Source organism: Anomaloglossus baeobatrachus, unplaced genomic scaffold, assembly GCF_048569485.1.
Source record: "Anomaloglossus baeobatrachus isolate aAnoBae1 unplaced genomic scaffold, aAnoBae1.hap1 Scaffold_105, whole genome shotgun sequence".
NCBI classification, from domain to species: domain Eukaryota; kingdom Metazoa; phylum Chordata; class Amphibia; order Anura; family Aromobatidae; genus Anomaloglossus; species Anomaloglossus baeobatrachus.
Genome location: NW_027441875.1, coordinates 31252 through 53048, shown reverse-complemented (window position 1 = coordinate 53048; position 21797 = coordinate 31252). Strand labels below are relative to the sequence as shown.

The 21797-nt window shown below is 49.8% G+C and overlaps 1 protein-coding gene across 1 annotated transcript in view; it reads right to left on the bottom strand.

The window, feature by feature from the left end:
• Positions 1-541: 541 nt before the first annotated feature.
• The window catches only part of LOC142260440 (fibroblast growth factor 13-like), a 33802-nt gene continuing 12546 nt past the window's right edge, over positions 542-21797 (bottom strand). The window contains exons 3-4 of the mRNA XM_075331917.1: positions 1225-1423; positions 542-1047 (exon numbers count right to left, since the gene is read on the bottom strand). Of these exons, the coding sequence (XP_075188032.1) occupies positions 947-1047; positions 1225-1423 (300 nt within the window). The 3' untranslated portion in view covers positions 542-946. The remainder of the gene's footprint in view (positions 1048-1224; positions 1424-21797) is intronic.

The window sequence follows — 21797 nt, the reverse complement described above, 5'->3', positions numbered from 1 at the left end:
TTATCTAGTGTGTCTTTAAGGTGATTAAATATATAATTTAATCATGAGTTGCTCTTTTATCTCGATCTACGAATCCCATGTCCGTGGGCTCAGTTAGTATTACACGCTACCTGTGCTGGTTTCTGGCCCGATATAGTCCTGCTAATGGACCAGGCTTATATTTAATGAGGAACTTTTGGCAGACTACTGGGCTGGCAGGGCCATGTTTTAGTGAAAAGGGTCTGTCGGCCGGTCGGGGTTGGGAGAGAGTGGGGTGTTGTGGCGGAGGTTGCACAGGGAGGGAGACAGAGCGGGCTGTGCGTGGGCAGGAGGAGTCAGTGTAACACTGCGCCAAGCGGACCTTATGTACCCCTTGGGGGCGTGTAACGTCGCATGTTGGCGGAAGTGACAAGGCCATATCACGTGGCTGCCATGAGAGATGTCAGGGTGGGTCTGCGAGGTGCGGTTTCATGACAGATTGAGCAGCAGGGGTGGGGTGTCTGTCTGGCCCCCTGGCTGTTCCTCACAGTCTGTATTGCACATCCGATATTACACACAGTGATCTGTATATAGAGTTTATTTGCATATATATACGGTTAGTAGACTGATGGCTCTTCCTTTACAGTGAGGGTTCATGGTTTGGGCTCTTCGTATATAAGGGGAGCAGTGCATAACCAGAGCCATGGACACGAGTGGTTACATTCGTTGTACCATATGCCGATGATGGAAGATGTTTATCTGGCTTCCTGAGATGCAGACCACATGTCTCTCACTTTAAGTGGTCCTAATGGTCGCATTGTATTATTGCCTTCTCGGATGCAGCTTGGTGGGTCCAGAAAGTCTTAATAAAGATTGTTCTTTAGTGGAAGATGCTGCCTCTCGCAGTCCGAGTCATTCCCCCACCTTTCTCCAAGATAGACTGCGCAATAATTCTAGACTATCATCTTCCTTCAGCTTACAGTGTCTTTCATCGGGCCCCTCGAAGCCGAGCACTTGGTTTTGGGGTCAGTCTTCTCTTGGGAGACACTGTGAGGACATCATGGAGAGACGGTTCTTTGTAGAGAGCAACTGTAGGACATAAGATTGGAGTCATCAGTTATAGCACCTGCAGAATGTAGACCCCACGTCAGAGCTATATCCCCCCACCCAAGGACCTCCTCCTGGTCATTGCTATATCCCACAACCCTCAGGACCCCACAGCAGTCATCGCTGACCCTCGTGTAGATGTCCCTGGTCACTTCTTACCGTCAGTCAGCTTTGGAAGGAAGTGACCAGCCGGTCTGTGTTTTTTCACTCGGTTGCCCTCCATGGCCCGTCCGTCTTTGTTGAGACCAAGGTACCACCCTCGTCCGGAGCCGCGCTGACGGTAGAGCGTTGAGGAGTAAGTGACAAAATAACTGTCAAAAACGCTTTCCTTAAAGCGACACTCTGCTGTGAAGTAAACCTGAAGGAGAATGAGGGGGCACATAATTAATTCAAGAGAGATCCAGGACAGTGCCACATTGCCATAATATGTGCAGCGTGCAGATGGCAGGATGCAGGGGGCAAGTAGCGTAGAGGGGGCAGGATGCAGGGGTAGGAACGCTGGGGGGCAGGAGGTAGGTACAGAGTACAGGGGGCAGGACGCAGGGGGAAGAACGCAGGGGGGCAAGAAAGAGGAGGCAGGTACAGAGTGCAGGGGGAAGAACGCAGGGGGCAGGACGCAGGCAGCAGGTACAGTACAGACCAAATGTTTGGACACACCTCCTCATTCAAAGAGTTTTTTTTATTTTCATGACTCTGAAAATTGTAGATTCACATTGAAGACATCAAAACTATGAATGAAAACATGTGGAATGAAATACTTAAAAAGAGTGAAACAATCGAAAATATGTCTTATATTCTAGGTTCTTCACAGTAGCCACCTTTTGCTGTGATTACTGCTTTGCATGCTCTTGGGATTCTCTTGATGAGCTTCAAGTAGTCACCGGAAATGGTTTTCCAACAGACTTGAAGGAGTTCCCAGAGATGCTTAGCACTTGTTGGCCCTTTTGCCTTCACTCTGCGGTCCAGCTCACCCCAAACCATCTCGATTGGGTTCAGGTCTGATGACTGTGGAGGCCAGGTCATCTGGCGTAGCATCCCATCACTCTCCTTCTTAGTCAAATAGCCCTTACACAGCCTGGAGGTGTGTGTTTGGGGTCATTGTTGTCATGCTCCCAATGTCCCAGCACCACTCCTTACCCACTGATCCGGTCGCACCATCCCAGCACCACTCCGTACCCACTGATCCAGTCCACGTGCCCACCGGTCACGGCTGCCGCTCCCGCTCATGCTCCCCTGCGTCCTTCTCCCTTGTGTCTGACTCTGAGTGGTCTGACTCTGAGTTGTCTGGCTCTGATTCTGAGACTCATGCTTCTGTATAGGACCGGGCCGCGCCCACTCTCCTGGTCTTATAGCCCCAGCACACCTGAAGCAGGATATGACATAGGGCTGTGCTGGGTATATAAGACTGGCCTTGCCATGTGGGCGGGGCCTGATCAACGTGTCTAGAAGCTTAGTCTCGAAAGCTAGGTGCTCAGGTCCCCTTGTGCCGTGTTCTGTTACCAGTACTACTGCTTGCCATTACTACCCGGAACCTGTACCAGTATTCAATATTGTCCTAAGGAACTCCGTGACCCCGGTGACTTTGTTCTACCGTCCCCTGTGGGACGCTGTCCCCGTCCCGGCCACGCTAGTGCTCCAGCTACCGTGTATCCAGGCCTCCGGTGGGGTGCACGGTCCAGTGGATCCACCTCCTGGACCTTACAATTGTCCTGTTGAAAAATAAATGATGGTCCAACTAAACGCAAACCAGATGGAATAGCACGCCGCTGCAAGATGCTGTGGTAGCCATGCTGGTTCAGTATGCCTTCAATTTTGAATAAATCCCCAACAGTGTCACCAGCAAAGCCCCCCCCACACCATCACACCTCCTCCTCCATGCTTCACGGTGGGAACCAGGCATGCAGAGTTCATCCATTCACCTTTTCTACAAAGACACGGTGGTTGGATCTAAAGATCTCAAATTTGGACTCATCAGACCAAGCACAGATTTCCACTGGTCTAATGTCCATTTCTTGTGTCTCTTCTGCTTGTTGCCTGTCCTTAGCAGGGGTTTCCTAGCAGCTATTTTACCATGAAGGCTGCTGCACAAAGGCTTCTCTTAATAGTTGTTCTAGAGATGAGAAGGTGTGTCCAAACTTTTGGTGTGTACTGTACATAGTACAGGGAATAGGACGCAGGTGAGCAAGACGGAGGAGGCAGGTACAGATACAGGGGGCAGGACGCAGGGGGAAGAACGCAGTGGGCAGGACGCAGATGTACAGGGCGTGGTGGAGCGGGACAGAGGGAGCAGGACAGGGCATGGGGGACTTCAAGGGGCAGGTATCGAGCACATGGGGCGGGACGCAGGAACAAAGTACAGGGGGTAGATACAGAGCACATGGGTCGGAATGCAGGGGGAAGGACGGAGGGGTAGGTACCGAGCACATAGGGCAGGACACAGGTGGCAAGTACAGAACATGGAGCAGGAAGCAGGATGGAAAGGGCAGGTACCGACCACATGGGGCAAGACGCAGATGTACAAGGTGTGGTGGGGCACGCAGGGCTCTCGGGGCAGGAATCGAGCACATGGGACATGGGAACAAAGTACAAGGGGTAAGTACAAAGCACATGGGGCGGGACGCAGTGGGGCAGGACGAAGGGGTAGGTATTGAGCACATAGGACAGGATGCAGGAAAAAAGTACAGGGGGCAAGATGGAAAGACAAACAAAGGGGGCAGGACGCAGGGGGATGGTACAGAGCACAGGAGGCAAGATGCAGGGGCAGGTTCAAAGTACAGGGGGTAGGTATAGAGCGCAGGGGACAAGACATGTGGCAGGTACAGAGTACAGCGCCCAGAATGCAGAGGGCAGGTACAGAGCACAGGGGGCAGGTACAGAGCGCAGGTACAGAGCCCAGGGGACAGGTACAGGGTGCAGGTACAGGGCGCAGGTACAGTGTACAGAGGGCAGGGGGCAAGTACAGAGGGCAGGGGGCAGGTACAGAGTGGAGGGCAAAATAAAGGGAGCAGGTACAGGGCGCAGGTACAGGGAGCAGGGAGCAGGTACAGGGCGCAGAGGGCAGGTAGAGAGTACAGGGGGCAGGTACAGAGTACAGGGGGCAGGATACAGAGGCCAGGGGGCAGGTACAGAGTAAGGGGTAGGATACAGGGGGTAGGTACAGAGCACAGGGGGCAGGTACAGGGCACGGGGGGCAGTTGCAGAGCACGGGGAGGCAGGTGCAGAACACAGGGGGGCAGGTGCAGAACACGGGGGGGCAGGTGCACAGCGCAGGGGGGCAGGTGCACAGCGCAGGGGGGCAGTTGCAGAGCGCAGGGGGACAGTTGCAAAGTAAAAGGCAGGATACAGGGGGTAGGTACAGAGCAGAGGGGCAGGTACACAGCACAGGGACAGGTACAGAGCACAGGGGCAGTTGCAGAGCACGGGGGAAGCAGTTGCATGGAACGGGGGCAGATACAGAGTAAAGGGCAGGATACAGGGGGAAGCTACAGAGCCCAGGAGGCAGGTACAGAGTAAAGGGGGCAAGTACAGGGCACAGGTACAGAGCATGGGGGACAGTTGTAGAGCACAGTACAGAGCCCAGGGGGCAGATACAGAGCATGAGGGATAGTTGTAGAGCACGGGGGGCAAGTACAGAGCACGAGGGGCAGTTGCAGGGCACGGGGGGGTCAGTTGCAGCGCGCAGGGGGGCAGGTACAGAGTAAAAGGCAGGATACAGGGGACAGGGGTAGGTACAGAGCAGAGGGGTAGGTACACAGCACAGGGACAGGTACAGAGAATGGGGGGCATTTGCAGAGCACTGGGGCAGTTGAGAGCACGGGGGACAGTTACAGAGCACGGCGGGGGGCAGTTGCAGGGAACGGGGGAAGGTACAGGGGGCAGATACAGAGTAAAGGGCAGGATACAGGGGGAAGCTACAGAGCCCAGGAGGCAGGTACAGAGTAAAGGGGGCAGGTACAGGGCACAGGTACAGAGCATGGGGGACATTTGTAGAGCACGGAGGGCAAGTACAGAGCACGGGGGCCAGTTGCAGAACACGGGGGGCAAAACAGTGTGGAGGGCGTGGATAATATGTCCATCTAGAAAAGCCCCGGCTTCATTGTGTGGTTTGTACAGGAGAGTCTTTATTGTCCATAGCAACCAATCACAGCTCTGCTTTCATTTTACCTCAGCAGTGTCAGAAATTATCAAGCACAGAATTTCTTTCCTGGCAGCAAGTGGATCTCAGTGATGGACGGTAATGATGTGTGATACACGGTGTATGTGATAGAGGAGGGCGGTAATGATGTGTGATACATGGTGTATGTGATAGAGGAGGGCGGTAATGATGTGTGATACACGGTGTATGTGATAGTGGAGGGCGGTAATGATGTGTGATACACGGTGTATGTGATAGAGGAGGGCGGTAATGATGTGTGATACACGGTGTATGTGATAGAGGAGGGCGGTAATGATGTGTGATACATGGTGTATGTGATAGAGGAGGGCGGTAATGATGTGTGATACACGGTGTATGTGATAGTGGAGGGCGGTAATGATGTGTGATACACGGTGTATGTGATAGAGGAGGGCGGTAATGATGTGTGATACATGGTGTATGTGATAGAGGAGGGCGGTAATGATGTGTGATACACGGTGTATGTGATAGTGGAGGGCGGTAATGATGTGTGATACACAGTGTATGTGATAGTGGAGGGCGGTAATGATGTGTGATACACGGTGTATGTGATAGTGGAGGGCGGTAATGATGTGTGATACATGGTGTATGTGATAGAGGGGGGCGGTAGTGATGTGTGATACACGGTGTATGTGATAGAGGAGGGTGGTAATGATGTGTAATACACGGTGTATGTGATAGTGGAGGGCGGTAATGATGTGTAATACACGGTGTATGTGATAGTGGAGGGCGGTAATGATGTGTGATACACGGTGTATGTGATAGAGGAGGGCGGTAATGATGTGTGATACACAGTGTATGTGATAGTGGAGGGCGGTAGTGATGTGTGATACACGGTGTATGTGATAGTGGAGGGCGGTAATGATGTGTGATACATGGTGTATGTGATAGAGGAGGGCGGTAATGATGTGTGATACATGGTGTATGTGATAGAGGAGGGCGGTAATGATGTGTGATACACGGTGTATGTGATAGAGGAGGGCGGTAATGATGTGTGATACACGGTGTATGTGATAGAGGAGGGCGGTAATGATGTGTGATACATGGTGTATGTGATAGAGGAGGGCGGTAATGATGTGTGATACACGGTGTATGTGATAGTGGAGGGCGGTAATGATGTGTGATACATGGTGTATGTGATAGAGGAGGGCGGTAATGATGTGTGATACACGGTGTATGTGATAGTGGAGGGCGGTAATGATGTGTGATACACTGTGTATGTGATAGTGGAGGGCGGTAATGATGTGTGATACACGGTGTATGTGATAGAGGATGGTGGTAATGATGTGTGATACACGGTGTATGTGATAGAGGAGGGCGGTAATGATGTGTGATACATGGTGTATGTGATAGAGGAGGGCGGTAATGATGTGTGATACACGGTGTATGTGATAGAGGAAAGCGGTAATGATGTGTGATACATGGTGTATGTGATAGAGGAGGGCGGTAATGATGTGTGATACACGGTGTATGTGATAGTGGAGGGTGATAATGATGTGTGATACACGGTGTATGTGATAGAGGGGGACGGTAATGATGTGTGATACACTGTGTATGTGATAGTGGAGGGCGGTAATGATGTGTGATACACGGTGTATGTGATAGAGGATGGTGGTAATGATGTGTGATACACTGTGTATGTGATAGTGGAGGGCGGTAATGATGTGTGATACACGGTGTATGTGATAGAGGAAAGCGGTAATGATGTGTGATACATGGTGTATGTGATAGTGGAGGGCGGTAATGATGTGTGATACACGGTGTATGTGATAGTGGAGGGCGGTAGTGATGTGTGATACACGGTGTATGTGATAGTGGAGGGCGGTAATGATGTGTGATACACGGTGTATGTGATAGTGGAGGGCGGTAGTGATGTGTGATACACGGTGTATGTGATAGTGGAAAGCGGTAATGATGTGTGATACATGGTGTATGTGATAGTGGAGGGCGGTAATGATGTGTGATACACTGTGTATGTGATAGTGGAGGGCGGTAGTGATGTGTGATACACGGTGTATGTGATAGTGGAGGGCGGTAGTGATGTGTGATACATGGTGTATGTGATAGTGGAAAGCGGTAATGATGTGTGATACATGGTGTATGTGATAGTGGAGGGCGGTAGTGATGTGTGATACACGGTGTATGTGATAGTGGAAAGCGGTAATGATGTGTGATACACGGTGTATGTGATAGTGGAGGGTGGTAATGATGTGTGATACACTGTGTATGTGATAGTGGAGGGCGGTAGTGATGTGTGATACACGGTGTATGTGATAGTGGAGGGCGGTAATGATGTGTGATACACGGTGTATGTGATAGTGGAGGGCGGTAGTGATGTGTGATACACGGTGTATGTGATAGTGGAGGGCGGTAATGATGTGTGATACACGGTGTATGTGATAGTGGAGGGCGGTAGTGATGTGTGATACACGGTGTATGTGATAGTGGAGGGCGGTAATGATGTGTGATACATGGTGTATGTGATAGAGGAAAGCGGTAATGATGTGTGATACATGGTGTATGTGATAGAGGAGGGTGGTAATGATGTGTGATACATGGTGTATGTGATAGAGGAGGGCGGTAATGATGTGTGATACACGGTGTATGTGATAGTGGAGGGCGGTAATGATGTGTGATACACGGTGTATGTGATAGAGGAGGGCGGTAGTGATGTGTGATACATGGTGTATGTGATAGAGGAGGGCGGTAATGATGTGTGATACACGGTGTATGTGATAGTGGAGGGCGGTAATGATGTGTGATACACGGTGTATGTGATAGAGGAAAGCGGTAATGATGTGTGATACATGGTGTATGTGATAGAGGAAAGCGGTAATGATGTGTGATACACGGTGTATGTGATAGTGGAGGGCGGTAATGATGTGTGATACACGGTGTATGTGATAGAGGAAAGCGGTAATGATGTGTGATACATGGTGTATGTGATAGAGGAAAGCGGTAATGATGTGTGATACATGGTGTATGTGATAGAGGAGGGCGGTAATGATGTGTGATACATGGTGTATGTGATAGAGGAGGGCGGTAATGATGTGTGATACACGGTGTATGTGATAGAGGGGGGCGGTAATGATGTGTGATACATGGTGTATGTGATAGTGGAGGGCGGTAATGATGTGTGATACACGATGTATGTGATAGAGGAAAGCGGTAATGATGTGTGATACACGATGTATGTGATAGAGGAAAGCGGTAATGATGTGTGATACACGGTGTATGTGATAGAGGAAAGCGGTAATGATGTGTGATACATGGTGTATGTGATAGAGGAAAGCGGTAATGATGTGTGATACATGGTGTATGTGATAGAGGAAAGCGGTAATGATGTGTGATACACGGTGTATGTGATAGTGGAGGGCGGTAATGATGTGTGATACATGGTGTATGTGATAGAGGAAAGCGGTAATGATGTGTGATACATGGTGTATGTGATAGAGGAAAGCGGTAATGATGTGTGATACACAGTGTATGTGATAGTGGAGGGCGGTAATGATGTGTGATACACGGTGTATGTGATAGTGGAGGGCGGTAGTGATGTGTGATACATGGTGTATGTGATAGAGGAAAGCGGTAATGATGTGTGATACATGGTGTATGTGATAGAGGAGGGCGGTAATGATGTGTGATACACGGTGTATGTGATAGTGGAGGGTGGTAATGATGTGTGATACACGTGTATGTGATAGTGGAGGGCGGTAATGATGTGTGATACACGGTGTATGTGATAAAGGAGGGCGGAAATGATGTGTGATACACGGTGTATGTGATAGAGGAGGGCGGTAATGATGTGTGATACACGGTGTATGTGATAGAGGATGGTGGTAATGATGTGTGATACACGGTGTATGTGATAGCGGAGGGCGGTGGTGATGTGTGATACACAGTGTATGTGATAGTGGAGGGCGGTAGTGATGTGTGATACATGGTGTATGTGATAGTGGATGGTGGTAATGATGTGTGATACACGGTGTATGTGATAGAGGGGGGCGGTAGTGATGTGTGATACACGGTGTATGTGATAGAGGGGGGCGGTAGTGATGTGTGATACACGGTGTATGTGATAGAGGGGGGCGGTAGTGATGTGTGATACACGGTGTATGTGATAGTGGAGGGCGGTAATGATGTGTGATACACGGTGTATGTGATAGAGGGGGGCGGTGGTGATGTGTGATACACGGTGTATGTGATAGTGGAGGGCGGTAATGATGTGTGATACACGGTGTATGTGATAGTGGAGGGCGGTAATGATGTGTGATACACGGTGTATGTGATAGAGGGGGGCGGTAGTGATGTGTGATACACGTGTATGTGATAGTGGAGGGTGGTAATGATGTGTGCTACACGGTGTATGTGATAGAGGGGGGCGGTAGTGATGTGTGATACACGGTGTATGTGATAGAGGGGGGCGGTAGTGATGTGTGATACACGTGTATGTGATAGCGGAGGGTGGTAGTGATGTGTGATACACGGTGTATGTGATAGTGGAGGGCGGTAGTGATGTGTGATACACGGTGTATGTGATAGTGGAGGGCGGTAATGATGTGTGATACACGGTGTATGTGATAGTGGAGGGCGGTAATGATGTGTGATACACGGTGTATGTGATAGAGGGGGGCGGTAGTGATGTGTGATACACGTGTATGTGATAGTGGAGAGCGGTAATGATGTGTGATACACGGTGTATGCGATAGAGGAGGGCGGTAATGATGTGTGATACACGGTGTATGTGATAGAGGGGGGGCGGTAATGATGTGTGATACACGGTGTATGTGATAGAGGGGGGCGGTAATGATGTGTGATACACGGTGTATGTGATAGTGGAGGGCGGTAATGATGTGTGATACACGGTGTATGTGATAGTGGAGGGCGGTAGTGATGTGTGATACACGGTGTATGTGATAGAGAGGGGAGGTAATGATGTGTGATACACGGTGTATGTAATAGTGGAGGGCGGTAATGATGTGTGATACACGGTGTATGTGATAGTGGAGGGCGGTAATGATGTGTGATACACGGTGTATGTGATAGTGGAGGGCGGTAATGATGTGTGATACACGGTGTATGTGATAGAGGGGGGCGGTAATGATGTGTGATACACGGTGTATGTGATAGTGGAGGGCGGTAGTGATGTGTGATACACGGTGTATGTGATAGTGGAGGGCGGTAGTGATGTGTGATACACGGTGTATGTGATAGAGAGGGCACTGTACACACATCTAGTCCATCTAGAAAAGCCCCGGCTTCATTGTGTGGTTTGTACAGGAGAGTCTTTATTGTCCATAGCAACCAATCACAGCTCTGCTTTCATTTTACCTCAGCAGTGTCAGAAATTATCAAGCACAGAATTTCTTTCCTGGCAGCAAGTGGATCTCAGTGATGGACGGTAATGATGTGTGATACACGGTGTATGTGATAGAGGAAAGCGGTAATGATGTGTGATACATGGTGTATGTGATAGAGGAGGGCGGTAATGATGTGTGATACACGGTGTATGTGATAGTGGAGGGTGATAATGATGTGTGATACACGGTGTATGTGATAGTGGAGGGCGGTAGTGATGTGTGATACACGGTGTATGTGATAGTGGAGGGCGGTAGTGATGTGTGATACACGGTGTATGTGATAGAGGGGGGCGGCAGTGATGTGTGATACACGGTGTATGTGATAGAGGGGGGCGGTAGTGATGTGTGATACACGTGTATGTGATAGCGGAGGGTGGTAGTGATGTGTGATACACGGTGTATGTGATAGTGGAGGGCGGTAGTGATGTGTGATACACGGTGTATGTGATAGTGGAGGGCGGTAATGATGTGTGATACACGGTGTATGTGATAGTGGAGGGCGGTAGTGATGTGTGATACACGTGTATGTGATAGTGGAGGGCGGTAGTGATGTGTGATACATGGTGTATGTGATAGTGGAGGGCGGTAGTGATGTGTGATACATGGTGTATGTGATAGAGAGGGCGGTAATGATGTGTGATACACGGTGTATGTGATAGTGGAGGGCGGTAGTGATGTGTGATACACGGTGTATGTGATAGAGGGGGGAGGTAATGATGTGTGATACACGGTGTATGTGATAGTGGAGGGCGGTAGTGATGTGTGATACACGGTGTATGTGATAGTGGAGGGCGGTAGTGATGTGTGATACACGTGTATGTGATAGTGGAGGGCGGTAATGATGTGTGATACACGGTGTATGTGATAGAGAGGGCGGTAATGATGTGTGATACACGGTGTATGTGATAGAGAGGGCGGTAATGATGTGTGATACACGGTGTATGTGATAGTGGAGGGCGGTAGTGATGTGTGATACACGGTGTATGTGATAGAGGGGGGAGGTAATGATGTGTGATACACGGTGTATGTGATAGTGGAGGGCGGTAGTGATGTGTGATACACGGTGTATGTGATAGTGGAGGGCGGTAGTGATGTGTGATACACGTGTATGTGATAGTGGAGGGCGGTAATGATGTGTGATACACGGTGTATGTGATAGAGGGGGGCGGTAATGATGTGTGATACACGGTGTATGTGATAGAGGGGGCACTGTACACACATCTAGTCCATCTAGAAAAGCCCCGGCTTCATTGTGTGGTTTGTACAGGAGAGTCTTTATTGTCCATAGCAACCAATCACAGCTCTGCTTTCATTTTACCTCAACAGTGTCAGAAATTATCAAGCACAGAATTTCTTTCCTGGCAGCAAGTGGATCTCAGTGATGGACGGTAAGACTACTTTCACACATCCGGTTTTTGCTCTGCGGCACAATACGGCGTTCTGCAGAAAAACCGCAACCGTTTTTTTTACGCCGGTTGCGGTTTTTTTTTGCATAGACTTACATTAGTGCCGTATTGTGCCGCATGGGCTTGCGTTCGGTCCGGTTTTTGCCGCATGCGGCAGATTTAGCCGATGCCGCGGCCGGATCGAACGTTCCCTGCAACGTTTTTTGCTCCGGCAAAAAACACCGCATCGCGCCGCATCCGGCCGCTGCGGCACATTTTTCAATGCATACCTATGGAGGCCGGATGCGGCGCGATGCGGAAAAAAACACGTCCGGTCGCCGCATGCGGTTTTTTCCACTGCGCATGCTCAGTAGCATGCCGCAACCGGAAAAAAACGGACGGGCCGCATGTAAAAACGTATGCAAAGGATGTGGTGTTTTCGCTGCATCCGTTGCATAGTTTTCACAGCCGGATTGAGCCGCACTGCTCAAACCGGATGTGTGAAAGTAGCCTAATGATGTGTGATACATGGTGTATGTGATAGTGGAGGGCGGTAGTGATGTGTGATACACGGTGTATGTGATAGTGGAGGGCGGTAATGATGTGTGATACACAGTGTATGTGATAGAGGGGGGGCGGTAATGATGTGTGATACACGGTGTATGTGATAGTGGAGGGCGGTAGTGATGTGTGATACACGGTGTATGTGATAGTGGAGGGCGGTAATGATGTGTGATACACAGTGTATGTGATAGAGGAGGGCGGTAATGATGTGTGATACACGGTGTATGTGATAGTGGAGGGCACTAATGATGTGTGATACACGGTGTATGTGATAGAGGGGGGCGGTAGTGATGTGTGATACACGATGTATGTGATAGTGGAGGGCGGTAGTGATGTGTGATACACGGTGTATGTGATAGAGGGGGGCGGTAATGATGTGTGATACACGGTGTATGTGATAGAGGGGGGTGGTAATGATGTGTGATACACGGTGTATGTGATAGTGGAGAGCGGTAGTGATGTGTGATACACAGTGTATGTGATAGAGGATGGTGGTAATGATGTGTGATACACGGTGTATGTGATAGTGGAGGGCGGTAGTGATGTGTGATACACGGTGTATGTGATAGAGGGGGGCAGTAATGATGTGTGATACACGGTGTATGTGATAGAGGGGGGCGGTAGTGATGTGTGATACACGGTGTATGTGATAGAGGGGGGCGGTAGTGATGTGTGATACACGGTGTATGTGATAGAGGGTGGTAATGATGTGTGATACACGGTGTATGTGATAGAGGAGGGCGGTAGTGATGTGTGATACACGGTGAATGTGATAGAGGGGGGCGGTAGTGATGTGTGATACACGGTGTATGTGATAGAGGATGGTGGTAATGATGTGTGATACACTGTGTATGTGATAGTGGAGGGCGGTAGTGATGTGTGATACACGGTGTATGTGATAGAGGGGGGCGGTAATGATGTGTGATACACGGTGTATGTGATAGAGGGGGGCGGTAGTGATGTGTGATACACGGTGTATGTGATAGAGGAGGGCGGTAATGATGTGTGATACACGGTGTATGTGATAGAGGAGGGCGGTAGTGATGTGTGATACACGGTGTATGTGATAGAGGGGGGCGGTAGTGATGTGTGATACACGGTGTATGTGATAGTGGAGGGCGGTAATGATGTGTGATACACGGTGTATGTGATAGTGGAGGGCGGTAATGATGTGTGATACATGGTGTATGTGATAGTGGAGGGCGGTAATGATGTGTGATACACGGTGTATGTGATAGAGGAGGGCGGTAGTGATGTGTGATACACGGTGTATGTGATAGAGGGGTGCGGTAGTGATGTGTGATACACGGTGTATGTGATAGAGGAGGGCGGTAATGATGTGTGATACACGGTGTATGTGATAGTGGAGGGCAGTAGTGATGTGTGATACACAGTGTATGTGATAGTGGAGGGCGGTAGTGATGTGTGATACACGGTGTATGTGATAGTGGAGGGCGGTAGTGATGTGTGTGATACACGTTGTATGTGATAGTGGAGGGCGGTAATGATGTGTGATACACGGTGTATGTGATAGTGGAGGGCGGTAATGATGTGTGATACACGGTGTATGTGATAGTGGAGGGCGGTAATGATGTGTGATACACGGTGTATGTGATAGTGGAGGGTGGTAATGATGTGTGATACACGGTGTATGTGATAGTGGAGGGCGGTAATGATGTGTGATACATGGTGTATGTGATAGTGGAGGGCGGTAATGATGTGTGATACACGGTGTATGTGATAGTAGAGGGCGGTAATGATGTGTGATACACGGTGTATGTGATAGCGGAGGGCGGTAATGATGTGTGATACACGGTGTATGTGATAGAGGAGGGCGGTAGTGATGTGTGATACACGGTGTATGCGATAGAGGAGGGCGGTAATGATGTGTGATACACGGTGTATGCGATAGAGGAGGGCGGTAATGATGTGTGATACACGGTGTATGCGATAGTGGAGGGCGGTAGTGATGTGTGATACACGGTGTATGTGATAGTGGAGGGCGGTAGTGATGTGTGATACACGGTGTATGTGATAGCGGAGGGCGGTAATGTGTGATACACGGTGTATGTGATAGAGGGGGGCGGTAGTGATGTGTGATACACGGTGTATGTGATAGCGGAGGGCGGTAATGATGTGTGATACACGGTGTATGTGATAGAGGAGGGCGGTAATGATGTGTGATACACGGTGTATGTGATAGTGGAGGGCAGTAGTGATGTGTGATACACGGTGTATGTGATAGAGGAGGGCGGTAATGATGTGTGATACACAGTGTATGTGATAGTGGAGGGCGGTAGTGATGTGTGATACACGGTGTATGCGATAGAGGAGGGCGGTAATGATGTGTGATACACGGTGTATGTGATAGTGGAGGGCGGTAGTGATGTGTGATACACGGTGTATGCGATAGAGGAGGGTGGTAATGATGTGTGATACACAGTGTATGTGATAGTGGAGGGCGGTAATGATGTGTGATACACGGTGTATGTGATAGTGGAGGGCGGTGGTGATGTGTGATACACGGTGTATGTGATAGAGAGGGCGGTAATGATGTGTGATACACGGTGTATGTGATAGTGGAGAGCGGTAGTGATGTGTGATACACGGTGTATGTGATAGAGGAGGGCGGTAATGATGTGTGATACACAGTGTATGTGATAGTGGAGGGCGGTAGTGATGTGTGATACACGGTGTATGCGATAGAGGAGGGCGGTAATGATGTGTGATACACGGTGTATGTGATAGTGGAGGGCGGTAGTGATGTGTGATACACGGTGTATGCGATAGAGGAGGGTGGTAATGATGTGTGATACACAGTGTATGTGATAGTGGAGGGCGGTAATGATGTGTGATACACGGTGTATGTGATAGTGGAGGGTGGTGGTGATGTGTGATACACGGTGTATGTGATAGAGAGGGCGGTAATGATGTGTGATACACGGTGTATGTGATAGAGGAAAGCGGTAGTGATGTGTGATACACGGTGTATGTGATAGAGAGGGCACTGTACACACATCTAGTCCATCTAGAAAAGCCCCGGCTTCATTGTGTGGTTTGTACAGGAGAGTCTTTATTGTTGTTACGGGGGGCTGTCTGATAATAACCGAAAGGAGTATCAGACAGTCAGGGTCCACCGTGCAAAGACTTTGCTGCAGACTATGGCAGAGTGCAATACCTCTGTTAACTCACAGAAGGATATAATAAGTAAGTAAAGCAATTCCTCCCTTACTTGGAGGGTGTGTGGAATGATCTCTGTTAATAATCACAGAGACAAAGGCAATGTGTGCGAAATGGCACCTACCTAGGTCCGCTCTTCTAGTGGTGCAAAAGAGACGAACAGCAGCGTAAGCCGCACAAAGCTCCTACCTGCGTTCGCTCCACTAGTGTGCGAGGACACGAACCACTAGATATGGCACCTGCCTAGGTCCGCTCTTCTAGTGGTGCAAAAGAGACGAACAGCAGCGTAAGCCGCACAAAGCTCCTACCTCTGTTCGCTCCCCTAGTGTGCGAGGATACGAACAACTGCCAGACGCAGTATAAGGAACGTTACCCTAGCGGCAACGTCCACCTACGAGTAGAATCACAAGGCCCAGCCAGACCATGTGCCTCAGGCACCTGCCTATGTCCGCTCCCCTAAGAGGTAAGGATACGGACAGCAGCCGAAGCTGTAAGGTATAAGAACGCTACCCTGCCGGTAGCGCTCACCTAGCATAGACAGAGGAATGCCTAGAGGAACGCGCACAGAGCGTCTACTCATATGCATGAACCAAGAGGACTGAGCACCATGCGGCGTGTGTCAGGGTCTTATATAGACTCTGTGCCTCATCCAAGATGGAGGACACCAGAGCCAATCCGCTGCCAGAACGACAGGAGTGACGTCATGCTGGCCTATCACCGAGCAAGACGTCACAAGCACATGACCAGCGACCAAACGGCATAGAGGGTGTCAGAGACATGTGACCTCGTGTCAGCGATGATGTCACCCGCACATGTGCAATGGCTCCAAGATTGGACTTAGTCTCCGGCGCTCGCACATGTGCAGTAGCAAGAAATCTGGACTTAGTCTCCAGCGCTCGCACATGTGCAGTAGCAAGAAATCTGGACATAGTCTCCAGTGCTCGCAGCAACCGTAACAGTACCTCCCCCTCAAGGGCCCCCCTCCCAGCGACGCAGGTAATCGGCAACTAAGTCGGGAGCATGGACAGCCTCCTCAGGCTCCCAAGAGCGATGTTCCGGGCCATAGCCCTCCCAATCTATCAAGAAGAACCTGCGCCCTCTAACCATCTTAGAACCAACTATGGCTCGTACCTCATAGCTAGAGCGAGAGGAATCAGAGGCAGGAGAGTGCACTTCACGAGCGTGAGGTAAAATAGCCGGCTTTAGCAGTGAGACATGGAATTTGTCATGAATCCTAAGATGGACAGGTAACTTCAATTGATAGACTACAGGATTTACCTGTCGAAGAACCTCATAAGGACCCAGGAAGCGAGGAGCAAATTTGACAGAGCTCACTCTAAGTCTCACGTGTTTTGCAGAGAGCCACACAAAGTCCCCTGGAGAAAAGACAGGAGCCGGGCGACGAAACCGATCGGACACCGTCTTCATACGGTCCTTAGCTGCTTGGATCGACTCTTGAGTCCGATCCCAAACCTCTCTGGCATTAGTTGCCCAGTCGGCCACAAGAGGAGGAGGTGCAGCAGCGGGAAACGGTACCGGTACCCTAGGGTGTTGCCCATTATTGAGTACGAACGGTGTCTGCCCAGTGGCCTCAGCCAGCGAATTGTTAAGGGCAAATTCTGCCCAGGGTAGGAGGGAGGACCAGTTATCGTGGTTCTCAGCAACAAAGTGTCGAAGGTATATAATCATAGATTGATTGGTACGTTCAACCAAACCATTAGTCTCCGGATGGTATGCCGAAGAGAGATTCAACTCAATTTGCAGAAGGCTACAAAGATCTCGCCAGAAACGGGAAGTAAATTGCGGGCCTCTATCACAAATGATACGATCTGGCATCCCGTGAAGCCTAAAGACATGCTTGAGGAATAGTTTGGCTAGTACCCTGGAAGATGGGATTCTCGATAACGGTACGAGATGAACCATCCGGGAGAAATGGTCCGTAATGACCCACACAAATCTATGTCCCTGTGAACATGGAAGATCACCCACAAAGTCCATGCCTACCACCTCCCATGGTCTATCTGGCACTGGTAAAGGATGCAAGAGCCCAGCCGGTCTCTGCCGTAATGGACGGTTGCGAGCACACGAGTAGCAGGAACCGACATATCTCTTGACGTGGCTGGCTAAGTGTGGCCACCAATACCACCTCTCCAGTAACTCTCGTGTCCGCCTAATACCAAAATGCCCACCCACCTTTGAGGTGTGGGCCCATGACAGTATATCATTCTGTCGATCAGGCGGAACAAAGGTCTTGCCCGGTGGGATTTGGTCTAACGTCACAGGGGAGAGCGTATGAAAAACCCTGGAGGGAAGGATAAGACGAGGTTCGTCAATCTCTTCCTGGGTAGAAAGCATAGAGCGAGACAGGGCGTCTGCCTTGTTATTCTTACTCCCAGACAGATAGTTGATGGAGAAGTGAAAGCGGGAGAAAAACAAGGACCAGCGGGCTTGGCGAGGATTCAGACGCTGAGCGGTTTGTAAGTACGTCAGATTCTTATGGTCTGTATAGACCTGGAAAGGATGTTTCGCTCCTTCCAGCAAGTGACGCCACTCCTCAAAGGCTAATCTCAAGGCGAGCAGTTCCCTATCCCCAATGGTATAGTTTCTCTCTGCCGGTGAAAAGGTTTTAGCAAAGAAGAAACACGGCCTTTTTCTACCTGCACTGTTCTTTTGATACAAGACCGCACCAGCACCCACTGAAGAGGCATCAACCTCTAAGAGGAAGGGCTTATTCTCATCGGGTCTTTGAAGAACGGAAGCAGTTGAAAAGTGTCTTTTTACTGCCTCAAAAGCCTGAGATGTCTCAGTAGACCAGGCTTTGGGATTAGCACCTTTCCTAGTCAAGGCCACCAAAGGGGCCACCAAAGTAGAAAAATGGGGTATGAACTGCCTGTAATAATTTATGAATCCTAAGAAGCGTTGCACCGCCTTCAAGGAATGAGGTTCGGACCATTGCAGGACAGCAGAGAGCTTCGCAGGATCCATAGCCAGACCCTCTTGTGAGATAATGTAACCCAAAAAAGGCAATGAGGACTGCTCGAATACACATTTCTCGAGTTTAGCAAACAATGAGTGCTCCCTTAAACGGGAAAGGACACGAACGACATCCTGACGATGAGTCTCCAGATCAGGAGAAAAAATCAGGATGTCGTCCAGATACACCACTACTGAGGATAACAGTAAATCCCTGAACACATCGTTTACGAAGTCCTGAAATACTGCGGGTGCATTACATAACCCAAAAGGCATGACGAGGTATTCATAGTGACCGTCTCGGGTGTTAAAAGCGGTCTTCCATTCGTCACCCTTTCGAATTCGTACCAAGTTATACGCACCCCGCAGATCCAACTTCGTAAAAACTTGAGCTCCTCTCAGTCTGTCAAAGAGCTCCGAAATTAAAGGTAATGGGTATTTGTTCTTTATTGTGATTGCGTTGAGACCCCTGTAATCTATGCAGGGACGCAAATCACCCTCTTTCTTCCGAACAAAGAAAAACCCTGCTCCCGCGGGAGAGACAGACTTACGAATGAACCCCTTCTCTAAACTCTCTCTTATATAGGTCGACATGGCCTCCGACTCAGGTATCGACAGGGGGTAAACCCTGCCTTTAGGTGGAACCGAACCTGGGATAAGGTCTATGGCACAGTCATACGGCCTATGGGGTGGAAGAACCTCAGCACCCTGTTTGGAGAACACGTCAGCGAAATCCAAATAGGGTGTAGGTATGGGAGAGAGATCAGTTGATGCAACCGCAACGACCTTAGGTGGTAAGGGAAGACATCGGGACTGACATTTCGAACCCCAACTAATAATGCTGTCAGACTCCCAGTCAATGTGAGGAGCATGAGTCCGAAGCCATGGAAGACCCAGAAGGATGTCGTCTATACCCTCAGGCAAAACAAGAAAAGAAATCTCCTCTATGTGACCCTGAGACAGGGAAAGGCGCAAGGGAACTGTCCTCAATGTAATGGAGTCAGACAACATAGTTCCATTAACAACACGGACAGGAATAGGCGCCTCTAACATGATAGAGGGAATATTGTGTCCCTTTACAAATCCTGAGGACACAAAAATCCCGTCAGCTCCGGAATCCACAAAAGCCATAATAGGCCATGTATTCTCAGATAACGAGAGCTGACCTGGGATACAACACTTAGAGGGTGCAGAAGACGTCTCTAGTAACCCCCCTCTAATGGTTACTAGGCCAGGGAGTTTCCCTGACGACTAGGACACTTGTTGGCATAGTGCCCAGCCTGACGACATACGTAACATATAGGAGGACCAGACTTGCGTAGTCTGGAGAACGTATGACCTAACTCCATAGGAGTGGGAGATGTTTCAGATGCTGAGGAAGATGGTAGTGGGCCCTCAACAACTGGAATAGCCCGATGCTTAGGGCGTGAGGAAGAGACCTCGAGTCTACGTTCCTTATGGCGTACATCGATCCTCGTTGCTACTGTGATCAAGTCCTCCAGAGAAGAAGGGACCTCACGAGTAGCAAGGGCATCCTTGACATAGCCTGCCAACCCTCTCCAGAAGATAGGAATCAACACCTTCTCTGGCCAATCTAGTTCTGCCACCAGAGTTCGAAAAGCAATGGCATAAGAACTAGTGGATAACGAACCCTGAGATAGATCTAACAGTCTCAGGGCCGCATCATGGGTAACCTGCGGACCCATGAATACCGCCTTAAGAGCATCAAGAAAGTCTTGATGTCTCAGAGTAACCACATCAGAGCGCTCCCATAGGGGAGTCGCCCATTCTAAGGCTTTGTCCTGAAGTAAGGAGATGATAAAGCCTACTCTGGACCTCTCCGTAGAGAAGCGAGAAGAGTTGACCTCTAGGTGTATCTGACACTGACTAATGAAACCACGACATGATCTGGCATCGCCAGAATATCTGTTTGGCAGAGCAAGTCGAGGATCATGTGCAGATGTCACCATGGTCTGAGGTTTATCCTCTATACTCTTGAGCCGTGACTCAAGTACTTGTATGTAACGGTGTAACTGCTGATATTCTGCCATAACTGCCAGACCCTTGGCTCAGTCCTAATGTTACGGGGGGCTGTCTGATAATAACCGAAAGGAGTATCAGACAGTCAGGGTCCACCGTGCAAAGACTTTGCTGCAGACTATGGCAGAGTGCAATACCTCTGTTAACTCACAGAAGGATATAATAAGTAAGTAAAGCAATTCCTCCCTTACTTGGAGGGTGTGTGGAATGATCTCTGTTAATAATCACAGAGACAAAGGCAATGTGTGCGAAATGGCACCTACCTAGGTCCGCTCTTCTAGTGGTGCAAAAGAGACGAACAGCAGCGTAAGCCGCACAAAGCTCCTACCTGCGTTCGCTCCACTAGTGTGCGAGGACACGAACCACTAGATATGGTACCTGCCTAGGTCCGCTCTTCTAGTGGTGCAAAAGAGACGAACAGCAGCGTAAGCCGCACAAAGCTCCTACCTCTGTTCGCTCCCCTAGTGTGCGAGGATACGAACAACTGCCAGACGCAGTATAAGGAACGTTACCCTAGCGGCAACGTCCACCTACGAGTAGAATCACAAGGCCCAGCCAGACCATGTGCCTCAGGCACCTGCCTATGTCCGCTCCCCTAAGAGGTAAGGATACGGACAACAGCCGAAGCTGTAAGGTATAAGAACGCTACCCTGCCGGTAGCGCTCACCTAGCATAGACAGAGGAATGCCTAGAGGAACGCGCACAGAGCGTCTACTCATATGCATGAACCAAGAGGACTGAGCACCATGCGGCGTGTGTCAGGGTCTTATATAGACTCTGTGCCTCATCCAAGATGGAGGACACCAGAGCCAATCCGCTGCCAGAACGACAGGAGTGACGTCATGCTGGCCTATCACCGAGCAAGACGTCACAAGCACATGACCAGCGACCAATCGGCATAGAAGGTGTCAGAGACATGTGACCTCGTGTCAGCGATGATGTCACCCGCACATGTGCAATGGCTCCAAGATTGGACTTAGTCTCCGGCGCTCGCACATGTGCAGTAGCAAGAAATCTGGACTTAGTCTCCAGCGCTCGCACATGTGCAGTAACAAG